We start from the raw sequence: 23852 nt of genomic DNA, 5'->3' as shown, positions 1-23852 counted from the left end.
TACCTCTGGCTAGATCACTAATGAAACCATTGCTAGACCCCACTGTCTGGTCACAGCAACTGCCTGACAAAGAATTCGGAAAAAAGCTACAAGAATGATACAAGAACAAGAAAATATGCCTTGTAGGAAGACACTAGATAAGCTATTTAGAGCAGAATAAATGATGCTGTGAATTCTATCTGGCTTTAAAATCATTAAATATCTGTGGCCTAAAGACAAAGCAGCAAATTCCTCACCACCTCATTAAGACCAAAAGCTTCACGGAATGAAATCGGCTGAATCCCAGCCCTGGAGGCCTCTCTGTACTCCCACCACTGAGAGCAGACTGGAAATGTTTTTCAGATATTGTAAATATCAGATGGGCAAAAGTATTTGCTCAGCAGAACATAGATCTCATCCATTGATGAGGTGACAGAAAGTGGAGAGGTTTACTCAGAGCCCTTCTTTTGGAAAACTCTGTCTCTCAGAGGTCTGTATGACTAGTGGTAGATGATTACAGGAGCAATTAAAAGCATTTGGTACAATTTACATCTAAAGAGCAGTATTTAGGCCAATTACAGGGCAAAATAGCATCAGTTTGATTTTCTTTTCAGAAGAATGTTGCTAAGCTGCAGGGTAAGGCTGAGGTAGAACATCAATTTGGCTGTAATCAGATCTTGTTTGTCATGAAGGAGGGAATGGGGGAACATGCTGGGAACATGCTGGGAAATCATTGACTGGTGCCCATTTCTGAGGATCTCAACTCTTACCTCAAATCTTTGCTGAGGAAAGCACCTATAAAAGGACAAAACCCCCTCACAATTGCAGGTGGACTCTATTTACATGAACAACAATAAATCTGGTAAAGAACATGGAGGAAACTGAGAATGAATGGTTCTGGCATTGTTGAAAATGTTCTGATTTTATAGATTAGTGTTGCAGCAGATTTAGGGCATACTAAAAAGGAAGAAGGTGTACCAGCTTCTTCATTTAGCACCCTGACTGAGGAGAAGGAGATTCATTTCTTACCTCCCTGGGAGCTGCTCGAGTCCTCCGAGGTGACACTGTTGTTCCAGTCCCTGCCACTGAATATGCAGCAGGTTTCCCATTATTTTTTCCAATAAGGTCTGTGTTCCTCTGTGAATATGAATCCTTCCCCTTTCAGGCATGATTAGGGTACCCCAAGTCAAAGCAAAACATTTCATTCTATAGCTGAAAATTTTGTTAAGCTAGAAACTGGAAACATATGTACATTTGTGTATTTTATGCATAGAGTACGTCTGCATATGTGTGCACATTTGTATTCTAGAGACAAAAGTATTATTCGTATTATTTCCCATTGTTACCCCTCCTCCTTAATATCTGACCCTTATTTAATACATTGATCAGATTCAGTTACAGTTTTATGCAGATCTTCACCTGAGAAGTACATAGAGGAGCAAAGAAGTTTGGTTTGAAGTAGTTTTGTGAGACTGGGCACAAGCTGAAGCCAAGAGTTTGAAAAAGTACTGCTCTTTGGTGAGGCCTATATGCACCAGCACCTTTGGAAGTGAAAGGAAATCTATAAAACACACAACACACATGGAAAGAACTTTCTTTTTGGAAATGAAAAATTTGGTCAAGTGTCTGCCCAGCACTTAAAGCAGTAGGAATACAAAACTTCCATCTAAACTTCACTGCAGCTGACCAAAAATTGCTCTTTTTTCTGTTTTCTGATTTTACCTTTTCCCAGCTGTAAATGAAACCGAATTGGGCATTTCTACTGCCAGCAGGTCAGCCAGAATTGCAATTGTTCTCATACTATGGCTATCCCAGGAAGTGTTCAAGGCCAGACTGGATGAGGTTTTGAGTAACTTGGTCTAGTGAAAGGTGTCTCTGCCCATGGCAGGGAGGTTGGAACCACGTGATCCTTCCAACTCAGCCATTTTGTCATTCTGTGACTAGTCTGTGTTAAGTAACATTCATCTGGTGCATATAATCATAGCGAACAGACAAATGTATAAACTAATACTCAGAGCTTGCTGACTAGGGCAGAAGATGGCCCTTGTGAAAGTTGGAGGCTTAAGGCAAACTAATTTACCCAAAAACATGATGAAGTCTTTCCATCCAGGCAGGTGCTACCATCTCTCCTTGCTCTCAGGCTTCTGGCATCTCTCTCCAAAGCATCTGGACCTTAATTTGCTGGCAGGAAGGCACTAGAATAAATAGATGACTCTTCCCATGTGGTGTCCTATTAAACATTGCTTAGCTGTTGTGTCAGTGGTTTCACAGTCTTTGGGTTCTGCAAGCAATTCTTCACTGGCATGGAAAAATTCCCTGTGATGTGCACATCCACTCTCCTGTGCCACAATTGCGTCCTAGTTTGGTGTCATACCATATGTGTTGCTTTGCACTATCAGTCAAACGTAAGATCTGTGAGTGCAGCAGACATTATGTTTCCCATTTCTGTCAGTGCAGACTATGAACATTGCTGTTGTGTGGCTGAAGGGCTCTTCCATGGGTACAGTTCCGACCCACAAAGTCACCAGGGTTTTGCTACTAGCAAACAAAGCCCAATGAGAGAAGAGTTTGGCAAAGATTGACCACAGACAGCTGGATCTGGAGCAATCTGGGCATGAAGAACACCAATGAGAATTGTCATATTGTCCCCAGGAACACAAACTGACCACTTATTTCAAAAGAGAGCTCCCAGCTCAGACCAGTTCATGGTCCACACTCCAGATCCATCCCACACAATACCTCCACCTAGCACCTTGCCCTTCTGCTGTGGTCTTCAAGCTCTGTGTTGAAGCCCATTAGCAGAACCCCCAGGCATACAGACCTGCAACAAAGCCCTGGAGGTGACCCAAGACAGTTACTCAAACTGTAGCAAGCAATACCGAGCTAAATTATGATCTAACTATCATTTTCAAAGCAGTGTTTTACATATCCAGCACTTGGTAACACCACCTAATGAAAGGAGGCGAACATCTGCCCTGTTGCATCATCTGATGCAACCCAGACTGGAGCCAAATGAGAGCCAGGACTGTGCAAGAATTCAGCCTCATTTTACTGCAGTCCCCACTGCACTCAGTGTTAAAGGCCAGATCATTTCAGTGCTTAATCAATATATCAATAGAGACAGTAAATGGCAAGGAGTGTTCATATTTGTCTTGTTACTCCAAGACTGCTCATAAAGCCGAGTTCACGAGCCTGTAAAGGAGCCTGCATTACCCCAGTGACTGGAAAGGAATTCCGCATTGGCTTCCCATAGGCTTGGTCACTGAGAGAACAGGAAAAGATACTAACAGGGTAAGTAAAAGTAAACTGGAATAAAGCCAAAAGTAAGACCTACAAATCTAGCAGGGCAATCTCAGCTCGTAAATACGACCTACCAAGTGGATACTCTGAGCAGTCTGACAGAGGTAGACTGATAAACTTTTCTTAAAAAAATACCATGAAGTTTTCACAGGCAAAAGCCATTTATTTTGACATCTGTTTTGCCTGCTTGAAAGTGTGGTGGAAATTTCAGCACCAATACATTAATCTAGACATCGCTGTTTCAAGATCCAGGGATTATTTGATTTGCCAGCGTGAGCCATGTGGTCCCCACTGCATTCACAGCCAGGGATCCAAAGACAACAGTTTGCCTGTTGCTGAAGTTTAGCCAACAAGACAATTTTTTCTGAGGTGGTAGCTGCAAACTCAGAGAAGTAATATGGACAGGAAGAATATCTTCTGATGATGAGACAGAACAATCGACAAGAAGAAAGAAAATATAAAAGGTGGATGGGCCAAAGAAAAGGCAGGAGAAAAAAAAGAAAAGAAAACAATGAAAAAATAAAAAGGAGAAAAAGAAAGAGATAAAAAGAAAAGGATAAAAAATAAAAATATAGCACTGGTACCCCACAAAAATCACAGCAGAGCCTGTAAGAGGCAGGAGAGGAGGCTATAAGGAGAATTAAAATGTGATATGCAAGCTGGGTAGACTTAGGGTGTATTTTTCAAAACACCCTTGCATTTCTTAGACCTTGTGTTTGGGAAGAGTAATGGGAGGACACTACCTATCTCTTTCTTCCCCTCAGCATTTCCCAGAGGTCACCAAGAGCCAAACTGAACTGCACAAACTATCAATCACTGCTCAGTGTGTGGCTCCACAGACCTGTTGCAAAATATCCACTGTGACTTCATGGACCACAAAACACAGATAATAGTTTAGGGGTTATATCCTTCTGGCAGCAGAGACAGATTGGTCCTCTACCAAACAGCTTATCTCCAAACTATATTAATTACTGGAACAAGGCAGCAGTTTGTAGCTGCACCAGGGCTTTTTGCCAGCATAGCTCTGTCAGTCAGATGCCACCAAGAAAGAAACGGGCCAGCAAAGTTTCACAGCAGAGTAAATTTAAGTGCGACTTTTAAGTTTTTAAAACACTAAAGACCAGAGCTGGTCTTTGCAAGCAGGACCCAGCTCAGTTTGGCTGTTCTCAGGGTTAGCCAGCAGGAGAGGCTGAACTGGATAACTCTAAACACCACCTCGGCCAGCTGAGCGCTGCAGTTGGAAAATTGCCTTCAGTTGAAGGGCACATTACATCTTCCCACAGCTGGTCCTTGAGCATAGTAAAACCAGCAGAATGGGTCTGGTTCCTGCATTTCTTGGCACAGGGGCAGATTGGAGGCCGGCCAAGGTTGCAACTGGGAAAAAAATGCACATTTCCCACTGCCTCCAGTGAGCTGTGCCGGACCACCTGTAACCCCCACTGCTTCTGAGAAGGGAGCTAAGAAAAACAGGCATGTGGTCAGTAAACTTACACAGTTCATACCTCTACTAGGACATTCTGGGACTCCCCACACCACAAGAAGTTGAAAACCAGGGCTGCAGGGAGGATTAGTTCAAATTACTTTATTCAAGTCAGGTTGAAGGAAGGGGATGGGGCATGTGGATTATCTCCTGTCTGCATTGAGACCCATCTCCCCACCCTGGTACCTCTTCCCTGGGCTCTTCCACCCTTGGGCATCCATGCTTAACAGCCAGCCCCATTCTGAGTTCCCCTGGGAGCTGCACATGCTGCCTCCTGAGCTGAGGAGAGGGAGGAGGGGTCTCGGCCCCTTTCCCATCTCCTCTCTCAGTGCACATCACAAGGCAACCCCAGCGGCGGGTCAGTGCAGCCCATCCTGCTCTCATCAGCAAGTCTGGTCTTCACTGAGCCTTTGGTGCTTCCAGGATGTCAGGTTTGCTCTGTTTATGTGCTGGCAAAATCACTGTGTCGCTTTGCAAGCAAGTAAAGCTGCTGAATAATCAGCCTGTCCAGTCACACTGACAGAGGCTTCGAGGCTAAGAGATTTCAAGCAGGACATTGTTCCCCAGTGCAGGAGCTATTAAATTCCATAAATTGGTAGGTGCTTTTCTCCTGCAAAACTTTTATCGCTAAAAAAAAATCAGCCAGAGCCTGTGTGATGTTTTCAAGCCTCCTCTTTGCCCAAAGTAACCATTACTCATTCCCAGACCTCATTAGCTGCAAGTTGTGATCAGATGATGGGCATCAGTCCCAGCCCCCCTACCCCAGCCATAGCTCTGTGTTCATTCCAGCATTTTTCCCTCAGGTTTAAATAAAATGTAATAGTCCATATGCTGCAAAAATACCATTATTTTAAGCAACCTTCATGATGAATGTTAAAAGTTCCTGTTGACTAATGGATGGAACTGGATTGTCCTTCTTTCTTTCCAGTTGAGAGGCAAGATTTAAACAGATTAACTGGTTAACTAAATGTCGTTAACCCAAATCATGTCCTTAACCCAAATCATGTCCTTTATACAAAATAACACTGGTTAAGAGATCAGATAATAATGGGATTCATCCAAAGATAATGAGAAAACATTTTTGTCAATGTCAATAGGCTCAAAATGTGTCAATGGGCTCAAAATGAAGTTCAAAGTGAATTCTGCAAAAGGAGTAAATGTGCCAAATGTGATCAATAAATTAAACCACGCTTTCCATCATTTGTAACAGAATCTGGTCAACTTCCCTGCACATATTAATGCTTCTCTTCCTTCTTGTCCTTCAGTGCATCCACCACAGCCCCAAGTACTAAGCACTGCCATTTTGCCTGCGATTGCCTGAAGAAGGGCAGGACAGGCTTCACCTCCACTGAGACCCACCAAACATCAGCCACTGCTGAATGCTCCATCATTTCACAGCCTGGAAGAAATAAAGTAATAAAAAAACCCTCTCAGTGATCCATGGCAAACCTACCCCAATGCCTGTGGTGGGGAGACAGGAATTCTGTGCTTTCAATCCGTGGTGGTCAGCTGGTGGCTGAAGAGAGAGAAACAAAAGTTTCCTGTCCCTGATGGCAGCCATGTGTGCAGCTCGTCACCCTTGCTTGCCTTTACAGATATAAGAGCTTGGCATAAAGAATTTGCTTTTGTTGTGAATTTAGGTTGCCTTCAATTTGGGTTGAATAGATGTGCTTGGTTTAGGATGCCCATTGTAAGACACGTGCTACTATGTCTAGTACAAGGGTCTATTGGCATTTTAGGACTAAAGCAGATAAAAATGAGGCCACTGACTTGTGCATAAACAACAACTCTTGTTTCTTTCTTCCAGTAACAGTGACTGTGGGAGGACAACAACACTTGCTGGGACTCTATGATACTGCCGGGCAGGTAAATTACTGCAAAATATTTATCATTTTCCTTTCCCATGTGCTCTTGTTTTGTGGGGTTTTTTTTTTCTTCTTTTGATTTGTTTTTTTGTTACTACCATATACTGGGATTTGTTGTTCATGATATTTGTGGGTTTGGGGTTTTTTTTTAACAAATATTAACAACCACTTGTGAGCTGCAATGGTTGAACTGCTGACCTTCTCGTTTTCTACATTCCTTTCTACATTTCTCATTTTCTACATTTCATTCTGGCTCACCTATAAAACACACACAAATACATTCATCCCTGAGACTGTATTTCCTCTAATCAAAATACCAAAGGTATTCTGATGAGGCCGTTCAGCTTCCCATATATCCACCTTCTTCTACAAACATGATGTTTCATATACTCAGTGTTTTCTTACCTTTACCACATGGTGGCATTGAAGACACAGAGAAGTCCCAGTTCCAAGATCAGAAAACTAATATAATACAGCACCAGTCTATCAGTCACCAGCTATTGACTTTTTAAGTGGTAACCCAGCCAGATTGGCATCCATCCCACTATCCTTCTCCGAGGTCAAGGATGTCCATTACAGGGGAGTCTGTATCCCATGTTTACTTACATATAGAATGCTTTTACTGTCCATGGTCTGATATGGTGTGATTGCACCCAAAGTTTGCAGAATAATTCCACCCCCTGGAGAGGAGGAAAAAGTAATTCTCATGCTTTGCTCTGCCAGTAGAAGGGCAGAAGAAGGTACAGGGAGCAACAGATTTTTGTGGTGATATTTCCTTCTCCTACCTCCCAGTGCCAGTGACAGGCAAAATAAAGAAAGAGCCACAATCTGCACAGAAACCTTGCAGAAAATCACCTGCTGAGAGGGGAGGGAGCAGGTTCTGGATCCTTCACACCCTGGGGAGGTTATAACCTGCATCCACCAGCTCCTCCAGTCAGAACTGGCACTGGAGCCAGCAGGAGAGAAAGTAGATTTGGGAACTTTACTCTCTCTTGTTTCCGCTAACCCTGGATGCAGGGCTTTGCTTTCATCAGGAGCACTTCTTGGCTGTACTGGTTTTGGCCATGACTGACTGCTATGAAATGCACAGACAATACAGAACGAGACTCTCCTGTCTGCAAAAGGCCACTTCTTCCAGAATATACTTTGCAGCAGTATGCAGAGAGATCAGAAAACCCACACCAGAACAGACTGTCACTTCCAGAAAGCCTGCACTCAGCAGGACTGAGGTTTTGATGCTCTGGGTTTCACGTCCTTTAATTTTATTCCTATCATGTTTCTGAAGGCAGCAACACTCACTTCATAGTTAGCTTGGTGGCCCCTAAGTCCACTCATCCATTCTATTGACATGGCACAAACAGATGATCCAAAAGCCAGTCCCAAAATATGACCCAAGTCCTTGTTCCATGTCCAAAGCCTGTTCAATCTTCTGTGCTCATAAAAGCAGAGCTTGGAGCACATGTCACAGTCCAGCAGACCTGCAGGACTTCACAAGTGAGACTGGAGTTATATTCACTGCTCAGTCAGATTTCACCCAGTGCCTTAATATTTCAACTTGTTCTGTAGGGCTGACAGTTCCACCTGCCACCAATTTTCTCTGCAACACCTCCTCTTCTTTGTCCTCCTGAGACAGAAGGAACATTAAATCTGTCTCTTTGACAAACCTCACCCCTTCATCTATTCCTCCACATCATTTTGCCATCTCCTGCTTAAAACTGGCCAGATCAACACCTGCCTCCAAGCCCTATTTCTAACTCATCAGGCTCATCTCCCTCCCAGACCTTGGTCTGGAGGACGTGGCCATCTAGTCCAAACTCAGAGCATGAATCACCCCTTGATGACTAGATTGTGTCTCCATGGAGGCTGGAAGGATGATGCTTCCCACATGCTCCAGCTATAACGACAGATCATCTGGGTTGTTTCCTCCCTCCTTCTCCTTGTGTTGTGTGGCTTTCCAAAGGCATCAGTGTGAAGTCATAGCCAGAAATAGCCCCTGACATTACGATGCTATAAAACATATGCTAATGAAATAACAATTGGAAAATGTACTCCTGCAGCAGGACCCTCTGTCAGCCTGAAGGGAGAGCTGGCAGAGACCCCAGATTTGGGGTATCTGGTTTTCTATATCCCTGGCACAAACAGTCCTAGGAGGAAAAAAACTGGTCTTTTTGCCCCAGGCTGGACTCAGGTGCAAAAGTGCTTTAACGGAACGTACTTGGCAGCAACATTAAAAAGGCCAGTTTGGGGTTTTTTTGGGGGGCCCTAACATTGTTGAGCCGATGGCAGCAAAAGAGGGGAGGGAGCAACACTAGTCAATGTATCTCAGCCCTGGAAAGTCACAGACAGTAACTCAGTAAGGCCAGGTGTGGCACTGACATTTCCATGCCAAACCAGTGGTGTTAACTGGGAAGCCTTGTGCTCCCTGAAGAGCAGGCAGCACAATGCAAGCAGGAACGAGGAAAATAAATTATTGATCAGCCACAGCCCAAACCTGTGAGGACTCATGTGCCTTCCCAAACACCACTGTCACTCACTGCAGCACCTCTGGATACGTCCCTTACCCATACAAATGTCCAGTCCCTTTTTTATGCTATTTGTTTGCTTGACTTCGACCATCTCTGACTGAGAAATGACACTGTAGTGCCACAGTCCAAGGTGTTATAGCCTTCTCCTGGAGAGCAGGTACGTACAGAGACAGACAACGTCCTTGTCTGATGTTGTTTGGAAGCTCGAGTCAGCCCACAGACACAGGAGCCCAGATCAACTCTTATCCACAGCCTTTGTGTTTTAAGGTGTCTGTGTTTCCATGTGCCCTGGTGGGAGACAAGACTTCTGTTACGTGACTTGTGGCTGTCCCTCCTTACAGTTTATATAATGTTCTGTGCTGATAACTCAAATCAAGAATGCTCCTCCTTAAAAAAGGATTTTCTAGGGACTCCAAAGGAACAAGGAAAATAAAATTAAATGCGTGCTCCTGTAGCTGTCACAGCCAGGCAAAGCACTCATGGCTTTAATCTGTAATTTTAGTGGTACGGTAAGTTCCATCCCATCTAAATATGCACGTCTGGAATATTGAAACTGTCTATATTTAGCCAATTTCTTTCCAAAAAAATCCTAAATGAGGATTTCTTGAGGGCTTGCTGCCATCGTGTGGCTGGGTCAGGAGCCTGATTTGCAGCAATTAAACAGAAAATACAGAAAAGGCTTTTGCCGGTGTCAGTCTGTGTTGGCTGAGCCACAAACATACTTAATCTCAGGTTGGATCTTCTGGATTAAAACAACTTTCCCTAATCAGGTCAGGCCTTCCTAACACACAATATTTGCATAAAACCTGTTCATCTCTGTGATGCAATTGCTCTGTTGATCCCATCCCATCACTTTGCCTCTATTAACTGCTGGAAGCTGGGTGACATCTCCAGAGCCTCGTACACATCTCCTTTCACCAACTTTACTTCTTCATGAACTGCATCACTGATATTCCCACAAACATCTCTGAGGGTTTTTTCTTACTATACTCTGAACATGGAGAATCCACTTTCTTTGGAGGTGATATATCCAGAAACACCTCCTCTTTTCTTGTAAATCCTTCTTCAGATCAACACTTTCTATGCCACTGGAAAGACAGACATAGGTCAGCTGAAAAATACTCTGGCTTTACCCCAAATACTGTGTCTGTGAGGGCTGGAGGTAGTAACTGGGAATTTACTCTTCCTGTCAAAGTGGGCTTGGGACAATGAAGATTCAGTTTAACAAAACAAAACATTTTGTTTGTGTTTTAGGATGCTTCTTTAAACTTTTTAATGAGACGGAGCTACATTTGGCCTCATACTTCCTTTCAGAATAAAAAAATAAGGTTTTGGGTGGTTTTTTAAGAAGCAGTTGGAGAAGACTCTTTTTACATAATTCATGAGTATATTTTGGAAACTAGTTTCCATTCAGAACTAATATGGGTCAACTTATGACTGTATAGTCAGTGAACAAAATACTTCAGAAAGAAGATTTTCCAGTCTCAACTCAGGATTAAACCCTCTCATTTGTTGACTCATCCACAGCAGGGTAGAATTAAGGCTGAACTAAAACACCATCTCATCTGGGCATGCACTGATATAGCCCTGCATCACTTTCTCCTGCAGGACAGAGAGCAGCTTGTATTGCTCCCGCTCCTAATGTGGGTTTTTTTCCTACCTAGAATAAAAGTTCTCAATTCTAGGCAACAGCACCTGGGTGTCTTTTTTTCACCCTTTTATTAGCTTTATTTCCTTTATTAACTATTTGGTATCTGCAAAACAAATCTGCAGCAGTTGAGTTTTCATACAGTTAAAAACAAAAGCGACCAGACTGCAGAGATTTGAGACTTGCCCAGAATGCAGAAACTATAAACTGCAGATCTAGATCTCAGTCAGGCTTGACAGCAGCATGTATTATTGTTTCCCACACTCCGACTTTGTGTTCCTTTCCCCTTTCTCGAACCTGGACCTCCCAAAAAGGCCTTCAAAACAGATGTATCCCCTTCAAAAAGCATCTGCTTCATTGCACTGAAACTTTCTAGCAGGTTTCATTGAACAGTACCCACCAGACACAGCTACATATGCTCTCACTGTCAGACTACCCCTTTCACATGCTCACTCTCAACTTCTCAGGCCTGAAAACAGACTTAAATTCCTCCTTGAGACTCAGCTATCAAAGCCAGCTCATGACACAACACAGCTGTGCTTTGAGCTGTTTGAAAATTTACCCTCTCTGCTACTAGCCCATAGAGAAAACATCTCTCCTTCTCCTGTCCAGGGCCTGTGGAAACACTAAATCTCCCACAGTGATGTACCCAGGCACTGCAGGCTGGATTTGATCTGCTTTCAATATGAGTGTCTTCTGCTGACTGACACATTGGTGCAGCAGACTGTGATGGTACCAAATGCACTAACATTTAACATTTAGCCTCTGCACCAACATCTCCATGGATAATACACACCCAAACAAAATGTGTTCACAGAATCATAGAATGATTTAGTTGGAAGAGACCTTCAGGATTATCTAAATGCAACCTCCCTGCTGTGGAGGTGGACACCTTTCTCTAGACCAGGTTGACCACAGCCCTGTCCAACCTGGCCTTGAACACTTCCAGCAAGGGGGCAACTTTCAGCTCTTTTGGATAAAGATGTTGACAAATCAGCTCCCCTGTCTCACAAGGGGTGGTTTCACCCCCAGCAGCTCCCTGAAGGTTAGAAGTGTTGAACACTTCATCAAGAGCCAACGTGGAGCCAACACAATGCCCCCATCTGCTGTCATCCCCACCTCATAACACTCTTGCTGTTCTCCCCTGGCAGGAGGACTACAACCAGCTGAGACCCCTGTCCTACCCCAACACAGACGTGTTCTTGATCTGCTTCTCGGTGGTGAATCCTGCCTCCTACCACAACGTCCAGGAGGAGTGGGTGCCTGAGCTGAAAGTCTGCATGCCCAACGTGCCTTATGTCCTCATAGGAACACAGGTAATTCTTCTCCTGAGCACTGTGGGGGGGCTTCAGAGAGAGGGTGATCCTACTCCACCCAGGGGTGGCAGGAGGCTGAGCTCTGTGGAAAGGTCTCCTATTGTGAATGTCTTATGTGAAATGCAGCCAGATTTTCCCATTGGAGGGAAACTCAGGGACTGGGAATGGAAACCAACATGCAGATGTCTGGATGGGTAGAACTCATTTCATCTTTTTATTCAAATGTATATTAATGTGGCAACAAGGCATAAATACCTATAGGGAGAAAAGATTTCACACAGGCCTTCAGTGAGGGGAAAAAAAACCATCAAAGTCTGTGGTTAAAAGCAGAAGCTAAACTTCAAACTAAATTTTAAGAATGGGAATAATTAACCAAATGACTTAGAGACATGGGAAGGAAGTAGCCTCCCTTCATGCTTTTACATCAACATTGCAACTAGTGAGTCACCATCCTGCTTGTGTTATAGTGATTGTTAGACTGAATGATCAAACCACTTTATTTAGGTCTTAAAATCTATAAATTTATCAATCAAATAAAAATCCCTTAAATATGGGTTTGCTTCCAAGACACAGAGTGACTAGAGAATGTGAGAGCAGGGATACAACTCTCTGGAAAATGTCAGAACACTGGAGAGTAACCTAAGCCAAGTTAAAGAAACAGATCAAATTCTGGTCAAAACCAAAATCTTCATGCCATAGGAAAGGTCATTCATTCAAACACTGGCTTTGTTTTCTAAACTGGAATAATAATCTGAAACACCCATTTAAAAATAAAAGTATTACCCTTTGGATCACACACTCTGAAAGTGGATGAGTTTGAAATGCCAGAATACTTCACTTTGATGTTTTCCATGGAAATAAAGGATTTTGTTTCAAGTCTGTCAGACTGAGCTGTGTCTGTCTGGCCTGTCAGGGTGGTTTTTGGTGATGCAGTGCAGGGTTGCAGCAGCTGCCTCTGCCAGTAGAGCTCAGGCTTCTCCCAACACTTTCCAAGATGCACTGGGAGAGGACAGATGCCTTTATCTGGGTCTGTAAAGCTATGAATACCTGTCTTAAGAATTACAGCACAGAGTTTGTGTATTTTCTACTAGATTGATCTCCGGGATGATCCCAAAACTTTGGCACGGCTGCTTTACATGAAGGAGAAACCACTCACCTACGAGCACGGGGTGAAGTTAGCAAAGGAGGTAAGAGCTTTTCCTGAGGCCCCATGAAATCCACTGATCACACCTTTCCATTGGGTTTGTTTCATTCAAGGTGAACTTCTCCAGGGCATGTTGGTGGTCCTAGACAGAGATTAAAGCCTCTGTCCAAGCAGGCTGGACCCAGGCACTCATTGCAACCCCTAAGCCTGTACTTCTGCTGCCATACCCAGTTGAATAATAAAATTGTAGAACATTCTGAGCTGGAAGGAACCCAAAAAGACCATCTAGTCCAATTCCTGGCCATACATAGGACAACCCCAAAAATCACACCATGTGCTTGAGAGAATTGTTCAAATATTTCTTGAATTCTGTCAGGTTTGGTGTTGTGACCCATCTCTAAAGCAAAGCATCAAGGTACACAGGGCAGCAGGTGGCAAATGGGCATCAAACAAATTTTACTGCCTATTTTACTTAAGTCAAGTGTTTCCTGTTCAGGGTTCTGCCAGCAGTTGCATATGGCAAACCCCTCTCGGCAGCCACCTCACGTCGAACTCATCCCTATCCCTTGCAAAAGCACAGGCAACTTGATTCTCGCTTATCCTTTGCACCTCAAGCAGCAGAGAAGATATTCCCAAGGTTTCTGTGATATTGCACCTTTCCCCCAGGAACATAGAGGGATAAAAGCCCTCCCCAAGCCCTGGAATGCAGGATTCTGGACTCCAACCTTGTCCACCTTATATGGTCCCCTTGCTGTTGTTGGCCCTGGCCCTCAAAGGCCAGCGAGAGCATCCAACAGCAGAACAAGATGAGTAAGCCACAAGGTTGCTGAATAAGCTGAGGCTGCATTCCCAGGCCACTGTGTGTGTTTGTGTCATGCCAGCATCCCCAAGAGAATCTCATCTTAAAATGATACTTCCCTGTTCCCAGAAACCAGCTGGAAGTCCTCACCAGGTAACAGCTCCCTGGCATTGGAGGAGGAGGCAGGACATAAGAGTGACAAGTCAGGGGAGAAGAGCCAAGTATATGAAGGGGTTCAGCATCTCTTTGAAATAAGTGTCTCTTTGAAACCTTCCCCAGCTGCACAGGCAGGAGGCCAAGCTCATGGTCCAACTCCCTCTGGAGAGCTGTGCAGGGAATTCCTGCTCCCCATTACGCGCTGTGACGAGAGACTTTTGTTGATGCTTATTCCTGCTCCCTTGCTCAGGATGACCACCTGCCTTGTCCCTTCATCTCACAGGCAGCCAGATATAAAACAGACAATGACCTGACCCCCTTTCTAAAGGTCTTGGCTTCTCTCTGAGACAGGACACATGTGTGCATAGAAAAATGCTGGAACAGTCACTTTGTCTTTCCCAGCAGTGGGTACTCCACTTTTTCCTCTTCTCTTTCAGATTGGAGCACAGTGCTATCTGGAGTGCTCAGCCCTCACACAGAAAGGCCTTAAGACTGTCTTTGACGAGGCAATCATGACCATTTTCCACCCCAAGAAGAAGAAGAAGCGCTGTGCAAAGTGCCACAGATGCTGCACCCTCGTGTGAAGTCGCTTGGAAAGAGAAGCGAGCTGAGTTCAATGAAACCAAGCAGGTTAGAAAGGCAATGAAGGTCACATGCAACTGAAATGGGGAACATGACCAGAAAAGGGTCCTTCTTACCCAAATACAGGAGCCCTCCATTCTGTGAAACCTCCAAGCTGTATCACACTAGGCCAACTCATGTCTCTGTGCTTTCCTAACCCTCCGGAGCTGTACGTAGCCTGTTCCCACTACTACAGACTGAACCGAGCCAACAGAAACCAGGATGCCTGCTCCTGCCTGGGTCTTCACCTTAGGAATAAGGTGAAGGTGGCATGTGGCTAAACAAAGAATTAAAGGCTGTAAAAGAAACAGGAGAAACTCCATTTGTGGCCTTAAGTAAGAATTGATCAAAATTAGGAATTTGCAGTACTTAGTAATTAAATCTAAATTGACTGAAAGCACGTGGAGATCTGTAGAAGTCTAATATGTAAGATATACACCATAGGTAGGATGTACTTTAAAATTACTTTTCTTTTATAAGACTTGCTAGTTCAAGAGATACTTTAGTTTGTTCAAACATGGAAGCAAAGGTGGAGTGATTCCAGTTTATTTTCACTTAATGGTGAAACTTCACAGCATCAGGATGTTGCTGCACACAAGCTACCAAAATGGACCAACATTTACCTCCAGACTTAAGGAATGTTCTTATAACAAAAAAAAATGCAAATAACTGTATTTTTACAGGAGAACGTTCAGGCTGAGCCATGTTTCCATAAGCTGGGAAAGGAAGAACAGAGTTGTAGCATTAATGAACTGAAACAAAGAAATTCTGCCACCAAAGAACATTGCCCTAGACATGGAATAGCAGCGTGGAACAATCTCCCTTCCAGCTGAGAACATGAACGAGACACATTGCCATGGCAACTGAGAATTTACCTTATAGATCAGCTGGATTTCTACATCTCACCCAACAGCCAAAAATAGCAATAACCAAAAAGCCAAAGGTCGTACTGACTTTAAGTGCTTTAAGGTGATCCAGTTGCCTTATGATTATCTTTTTTTGTGGAGCATTTCTGTAAAAAACCTCATCAAAGTGATTGCAAACGTTGACTTATTGTAGTCTCCCTCCTCCCTTTGATTGCTTCTTTCTTTCTTCCCATTTTTCCATCTTCAAGGAGAGTGATGCTTTATTTGCAGCGTGGTTTGCAGTCCTCAGGAGTGAACTTTCCCATGAGTGGCAAATGACAGCCAGCAGCATGGAGATGGGAAGTCCAGCCCAAAAGAGAAGGGAAGGTGCCTGTGAACTCCCTTTGCTGCTGGAGAAAGCGTGCCTTTTTGCTAAAACCTCTCCAGAGATCCTGTAGTTTTGCACATCACAGCAACAAAGGCACTCAGAGGTGAACTCGAAGTGCATCTTGTTATTTGCAGCTGCCTTCGGGTACCTGGGCAGTGCCATGAGACTGTCTTGTTATGGATTTCATTCCCCAAACAGGAAATCACAGTACCCAGCACACACAGATTTGAAGATGTCTGATGTAACTCCTTGCAAAAGCAGTAGCCAGCATTTCCAGAAGTGCCTGGAGTGAGAAAGTACCAGTAGTGCACCCTCCCAGCCTGGGGTCACGTACCCTGTGCCCCCACACACCCTATCCTGTAAGACTGCCAGCCCTCTCGTCTCTGGAAGAACAGCAGCTGACTACACACATGTCACCAGAAAAGCTGGTGAACTACAGAGCTGGTGTTGCTTGGAGTAATGAGTGACTTCAGCAGGACAACAGGAACTGCACCCTCAGCACAGGGAAGGGGCCAAGTCTGATGCAGTGCCCAGTCCTGCTGTCATCGAGGCTTACGGATCCAAGCTCCTCCTTCAGCACAAATTCCATTTCATAGAATCATGGAACAGTTTGCAATGGAAGTGACCCTAAAGATCATTTAGTTCCACCCCCAATTTACCCTGGACACCTACAGAAACAAGCTCTGACACATTTCTAGTTATAAATCAGCAGTTCTCTCTGACAAAAGCAATCAGACTCAAGGCAAATGCCTTGTTGCTGTTACCTGATGGCTTCCACTCACCATCCCTTTCCCACTGCACACAAACATGGATGAGAGCACAGCTGTGCTAAACCAAAGGCAGACAAAAGAAAGTTGTCCTCACTGCTGGCTTTTTTTTTTTTGTATATATTTTATGTTTGGTTTTATGTTTGTTCCCAAACATTTACTTCAGATGGCCTGGCTGCTAAAGCCCAGCTCAGAGGAAGGACAGTTCCAAAGCCCAGTGCAGGGATCTGTGCTGTGCCACAGAGTTTGTTGCCATCCCCAGGCAGAGCAGTGAGTGTTCACCCCACCAGGACACTGGCAACCAGCTGAACTGTAACGTGTAAAGAGATATTAGGAGAGCATGAGGAGAACTAGGAGTGGATTAAAGAAATTAATATTTAGGTAATGGTTGTTGGCCTACAACATGACTAGAAATCCACTGAAGTGAAAAAAAAAGCTTTCAACACATTTCAGAGAAAAAATATATCTTCACTGTGCTGCCATTTACTTCAGTGGAAATAAGTTAGGGAAATTGTTTTAGCTCATGTAGGTTGCTGTAGAGTCCATGTACAAGTGTCTGGTTGAAGTAAGTGAAGTCTGGTTTAGCTGGAGCACAATGCAAGCACTCAGGTTGGAGCTGCCAGGTATTCTTAGAGCTTCACAAAATGCAGAGGAAATAGAAATCTAGAGTGACAGTTGAGCTCATCATAACATAATGAGCACACTGCAAAAGTGCAATATAACGTCCCAGCATGCATTAGGAAAAGCCACAAATAATCAAAGGGTACTTCTGTGTGCCACGAAGTACCAGGGATAGTTATTAATACTAATTGGATGGCATAGGATTGGGAATAGAATCAAAAATCAAATGGGATTTGAGCAAAACTAACTACAAAATACATGGTGATGTAGCAGCTAAAATGCTACTGTCCTAATGCGTTAATCTACAGCACCCTGAACACATCACTGCATGGAGAAAGTAGATAGAAAAGTGTTAATATGCATACAAAAATGTTAAGACTAACCAGGGGTTTATTTGCACGTACAAAATGAAGCATATCAAGTTTGTGAGGCAGTAAAATTTCAAGTTTTTCAAGCTGATCTTGACCAAAATTTGACATCTGGGAGCTGCAAGGGAGGGAGAGTGATCACAGTCTGCTGAGAAAAGGCCTCTGCACTCCATTTATTTTTCATTTTTCTTCCAACAAAAATAAATGTTTTAAAAATAGCCATGGTTAATGCAGGTCCCATAAACATTATTGCTGTCTTAGGTTACGTACACACACTTATCCATGGAATGTGGCACTTACCTAAGGATCTGCCCTGTTAACTATTATTTTGGGGTTGCAGAGCTACCACAGGTCAATAGGCTTTAGAAAGGGATTGTAGGATGTAAGGAGATTCATTGACTCTCTGGCAAGTCATACCTAATACCTTCTCTAAAAGCCAACAGATGGTGTGTGAACAGGCAGCAAAGCTTATTTTCAGAAATATCACAACACCAGACACAGTGCAAGCACAGGCATAAGGCCACAGATATAAACTCGAAGTTATTTTCAAGCACCATTAGTAACAAGGAAAGAAAATCAATACAGGATTGCCAGGTGGAAGCAGATGGGTTTTCTCACTGTAAGATGAGCTAGAAATCAGATCCCAATTTCACCTTCAAAGGAACACAGTTAAGGAGAGTCATAAAGGTTATAAACCATCCCTGGAACCTATTCGACAACATCCTCTTATTGCAGCTGATGTCAAAACCTTTCTTGACAGACCTGCCTTTGCTAATAGTCTCCTGTCATTTCAAAAGCACTTACAACTTACAGGAAACCTGCTAGATCCTGTAAAACCCATCTCCTTTAGCCTCTTCTTAAACCATAATGTTCTACCAGGAGTTCTTAACCTGAAGTTCCAGTTCCAAACAGAGTTCCTAAAGTATTTTCATGCAGACTCCTGCAAGGAGATATTAGAGGTATTATGTATTTGAGAGATATCTCACACAAAACCTTATATCATATATCATATATCATCATTAAACAACCCACAGATGCCTCTGCCCTCCAGAGCCCTGCAAAAACACCAGGCTGGTGGAACTGGGACAATCCTGCCACTTCCAGCATGACTTGAAGGAGGTCCCACAAAGACTTCCACAGTTTGTCCTGTGCCTCCCAGAGCTCAGAGAACCTGGGGAGAACACAGAAACAATGCTCTAACCCTATGTAGGTCCATCCTTGTTTATTCAACAGGATATACATCCCATGTACTTACATCATCCAGGAGTGGTGGTGAGCAGTTCTCAAGATGAGCTCACCCTGGTTCTCCTATGTGCCATATGGTCCCAGACCTTCTCTCTAATATAAATAACTACTGTTACAGTAATGCATAGCTTACAGAGAACAACCAACTACAAGCTCTTGCCTCTCATTGCCTTCCATGAGGCAGGATGTGAGTCTTTCCCTCGATATCCACATGCACTGGTCCTGATAAAATTATTCTTCTTGCTGGTGGAAACTACAGAATTCACTCCAAGTCCAGATTGACAATCAAAACAATCGTTTCAGCAGCTGACATTGATATTTCTCACCTTTTTTGTCTTTCAAAGCACTATTTCATTTCACAATAAACACAGAATTAAATATACTGCTGCATCTTGACATGAAATAACATTATTCCAAATACTTTTATTAAAGAGACAGATTTTGGCAGTCTTCCTCCTGCAGAAGAGAATCTTACTTCACAAGGAACTGTCTCCAACTTCCTCATTTCTCATTCAATCCCACTGACACTGCTCATATAAAGGAGAGAGGCTGAATATGGCCATTGTGACCTGCCCTGTAGTTAACCTACAACAAAATCTCTTCCAGCTGCTCTAGTATTGGTGGCCTGTGTTCCACAAAAAGCCGTGGTTTTCCATTCCCTGCACACTCTACAAGTCACTTGATGGTCTGTCATGCTAAGCACCATGATCTGTGTAGTATGTGCCATCTCTAAGGAAGTGTGGTGGAGCAGAACCAAGAAATGGGTTGGGAAAGGAGAATCAAGAAATTAGTTGGGAAAGGAGAAAAGCCTTGACCGTGCTGCCACACAAACCAAGCAGGACTCCCCCAGAAACAGTCACTGCATTACAACTCTCATCAAGAGGCTGAAAGCCACACCAAGGGTGGGAAAACCACTGTAGCAAACAGAGAACAACAGGGAACAAACATTTCTCTATAGGTGACTGTCTGGATGCAGCGACAAGGATGCATGAGCTTCACTTCCCATCGGCAGCAAGCTGTTGAGATCCCATCCAAGATATTGTCCCAAGACTCCAGAGATCCAAACTGAGAACCCTTTACAGGAGCTGGAAAAACATTGCAGAAGTCCTTGCAAGCAATTTCTGTTGCTGTCTCCCCTCATATGCACCTCTATTGCACCCAGCCTCACATAGAGCAGTGACACAGTGGTCGGTCACACCAATGGTATCTGTCCAGCAGGTGCATTTTCACTGTGCAAGCTGCCCTGTCCTCACAAAAATCACAGAATAATTTTGGTTGGAAAAGACCTCTAAGATCATCAAGTCCAGCCATCAATCCAGCACTGCCAAGCCCAGCACTAAGCCACGTCCCTAAGTGCCACATCTATATGTCTTTTGAATACCTTCAGGAATGCCTACTCCACTACTTCCCTAGGCAGTCTATTTCTCCCTTTAACTCAGATATTTAAGATGCCCATCTGCTTTTATATCTTGCTTACAGCCCATGACTTTTTCTGTACCTTTTTTCCCCAAGTGGCACAGCAAGTACCTCTTGATTCACCATACTGGAACTTCATCTGGATTAAAAATAGTTTGCAGTGGCATCACTCTGTCTCAAGTCAGGATTGTTTAAAAGCACATTTGTCTTCTCCAGGAAAGCAATCAACATATGCTCATGTTGGCCCTGGGACCATTTGTTCAACAAACAGGTAGAATGCAGGAATCTGGCTGCACATGCCTTTCTCCGTGTATTTTCCTTTCCCCTGAGGAGAATTTGTAATGTGTTTTATCCCACGTAAAAAAAGCAAATCTGGAAATAACAGAACATTTTCTTGATTCACAACTCTATAGGACTGGAGGAGCATCTGCTGTGACAGGAGGTGAGCATGGAGAGACCTACGTCAGATAACTTCTAGACACATTTGAGCTCTATGTAAAAAATGAAGACAAATTTCCACTATAAATGTTTATTTTCCTCTTCATGAATAAAGACCATCTGAAAGCAGGAAAAAGCCTCCCACTGCTTTCGGTAGTGGCTTGTGATCTCAGCTGTCTTCACCTATCAAAACAAAACAGGAACAGGAGTATTTTTGCATCAAAAAGTTGGGACAAAATCACCAATTAGAAGTCACAAATGCAACAGAATCACATCTACACTTCTGCTTTGGGGGAGAGCTGCAAAATCAGGGACCAGAGTCACAATTAGTCAGTTTGATCCTAAAACCTGAATTTTATTTTAAGGTGTTAAGGGGACGCCCATAACTAGAATGAAAGCAAAACTTCCAATTCTCTTTTCTTTGTTTCAGTTAAAGCTTGCAGAAACATGGGACCATGAATGTATTTTTCCTGGGCAGTTCCAGGAACCCCACCAGAACAGCAAAAATAATCAGATGCTCATTGTAGAAAGAAAATGATCTCACAAACTCATATATCACAGAGCAAGAAGCAAAAACCATGTGAATTGCTGTCAATAGTTAAAAATCTCTAACTTTGAAAATATTGTAACAAAAAAAAAACTTTGAGCCTGATCCCCACCCCCTTCCAGATTGTGCAGAACATAATGCAGGGTTTGGCAGCCTCTAACTATAATGTTAGGGTGGGATTTTCAAAGATGCCATATTTTGGCTTCATTTCAATTCTTATGAAAGCAATGGAAAATTTCAATGGGGTCCACACATGGCTAATGTGGAAAACGTTTGAGAGTCTTTATATTACCTCTTTTTCTAACCTTTTATTTTGGCTGACCAAGCTTTGAGCACATGGACACGCTGAACCAGGTCCAAGAATCTTTTATACCTTTTGGCTGCTGGTTGTGGACTCCTGAAAGGAGATGGGGCATCTGGAGACTTTGCTGATCTGATCTTTGGAGGCTGGATTTGAAACTCTGTGTTCCTACCACTACTAGGCTGAAGATGAAAATAGTTACATTAACAGTGTAATATTCAAGATAAATGGTTTTCCTTGCTGAGTTTGATACTGCACTCCTTGCTGTCACTTAATTTCATCTCATCCCATTCAGGATGCCCGATTCAATTTGATTTTGCCAAAGATCAGTTTGAGCTCTCACTGATATCAACTCTGGTGAATTTTGACTTTGATCAGAGGTTAATGAACTCAGAGTAAACAGTTGTCACCAGTCTACAGTTTCTGGATCTTCCGACACAACAGCTATTTGTATTGATAACATACAGAAAATTTGGTCTCATGCCTGTCAAAGAACTTTGGGTGTAAGACATACCCATAGTATGACTGTCATGTCATCTCTCCCAATACTTCACCCCAAAAATAGGCAGCTGCTCGATTTAACTGCATTACAGACCTGGCAGGCACTGAACTGCCTTGTCAGTATACAGTAAATGAGCCCAAACTCTCCCCAGACTTGCAAATATTAATTCATTAATGAGCAATAACACAAAGTTATGTGAGAGGGGAAAGACATCGGCAAAGTCTTCTTCACTCATGAGCAGAAGTGACCTAAGGTGGTGAGCACAGGTTACCAGGTGGGAAATGCTACAGAGCAAGGCATAGCATGTTGTCCATGCTTCCCCAAAAATTATGGATTGAGCCTGGTGAAAGGGCTCAGAGGTGCCTCTGTGGAGTCACACCAGGATACCTGGAGCTCAGCAGCACCTTGAGACTGGGAGGACTTCAAGGAAGGCTGCAGAGAGGAGCAGGGAGAGGCAGTGCGATGATAACTGAATCCAGTTACACCTGTTATGATGTTGATGCACTTGTCAAATACAGGCATTTCACTGCACAGAGATTCTCTGCTCCCCTGAGAACACAAAGACAAGGAAATTTATTTCCCTCCTTTTTGTGTTTACTTTATAGTAATACTCAAAAGTGTTCGCTAAGCAATGCTTAAAAGTAACAGTGCAACAAGTTATTATAATTGAGTTTGTGAATCAGATGCAATGACCTCAGCACAGATCAGGACCTAATGCATCATCAGTCAGATCTCAGCCAGCTGAGAAAAGGAGTCATTTACTTGATGTGAGCAACTGAATTTTTCTCTCTTAAAAGTTGCTGTGTGCAATACTGCTGGAATCTGGGGCTGGTGAAACCAAAGGATGAGCACTAAAACATTATGTCTGACTTTTGAGTGATATGTCTTCTTTTTAAAGATTAACCAGATCTTCAGAATTCACGTCAAAGCAATACAATTTCAAACCAAGGAAATTCGGTTTTCCAGCGATTTAGTTCTGCATAGTTTAAAAATCATGTAAACAGTATTAGTTTCCTATTTACAGCACATAATTCTGTACTCTTTTGTTTATCCTCTTTTAAACATGTAATTACTGTATATTGTAATGCACATTAATATCGTCTATTGTACATAGTTTATTTTAACAAAATAAATGTATTACTAAGTATTTTGACAGCATCCTTTTGAGAAGGTGTGGTGTGTGGTGTTGTGTTTATTTTCCCAGATGCTGATCACATATACACCTTTCAGGACTTTTCAGGTAGGAAAAACCTGTACTAACATACAGGGCTGCTTTTGGATTGTCCTGAAACCACCTGCACTTTCCTGCAGAAAGTCAAACAGGAGGTGACACAGCAGGTTTGTTTGGGGCATGTTCCTCTTGGGAAACTGTTGCTTGACCAAATCCCCTGCAGCCTGGAAACACAGAAAGGTGGAAGTGTGGGAATTGCAGATCTGGCTCCCTGATGGCACATAGCCTTTAGCTTACTCTGGTCCCAGGGTATCCCTCAGGGACTGGCCTGGAGATACTTAGTTCTCCATTCTCCATCAATATTAAGGTGGTTGGTTGTTGCTCTGTCAGTTAAAATTTCATTTTGCTTT

General features: G+C 43.3%; 1 protein-coding gene across 1 annotated transcript in view; it reads left to right on the top strand.

Annotated features, from left to right (window-relative positions):
* The window catches only part of RHOJ (ras homolog family member J), a 61913-nt gene extending 38482 nt beyond the window's left edge, over positions 1-23431 (top strand). The window contains exons 2-5 of the mRNA XM_008925828.3: positions 6567-6625; positions 11949-12113; positions 13205-13300; positions 14650-23431. Of these exons, the coding sequence (XP_008924076.1) occupies positions 6567-6625; positions 11949-12113; positions 13205-13300; positions 14650-14796 (467 nt within the window). The 3' untranslated portion in view covers positions 14797-23431. The remainder of the gene's footprint in view (positions 1-6566; positions 6626-11948; positions 12114-13204; positions 13301-14649) is intronic.
* Positions 23432-23852: the final 421 nt, after the last annotated feature.

Source organism: Manacus vitellinus, unplaced genomic scaffold (genome assembly GCF_001715985.3).
Source record: "Manacus vitellinus isolate BGI_N305 unplaced genomic scaffold, ASM171598v3 scaffold_6_pilon, whole genome shotgun sequence".
In the NCBI taxonomy this organism is placed as follows: Eukaryota; Metazoa; Chordata; class Aves; order Passeriformes; family Pipridae; genus Manacus; species Manacus vitellinus.
This window is presented reverse-complemented; position numbering and strand designations above follow the sequence as displayed.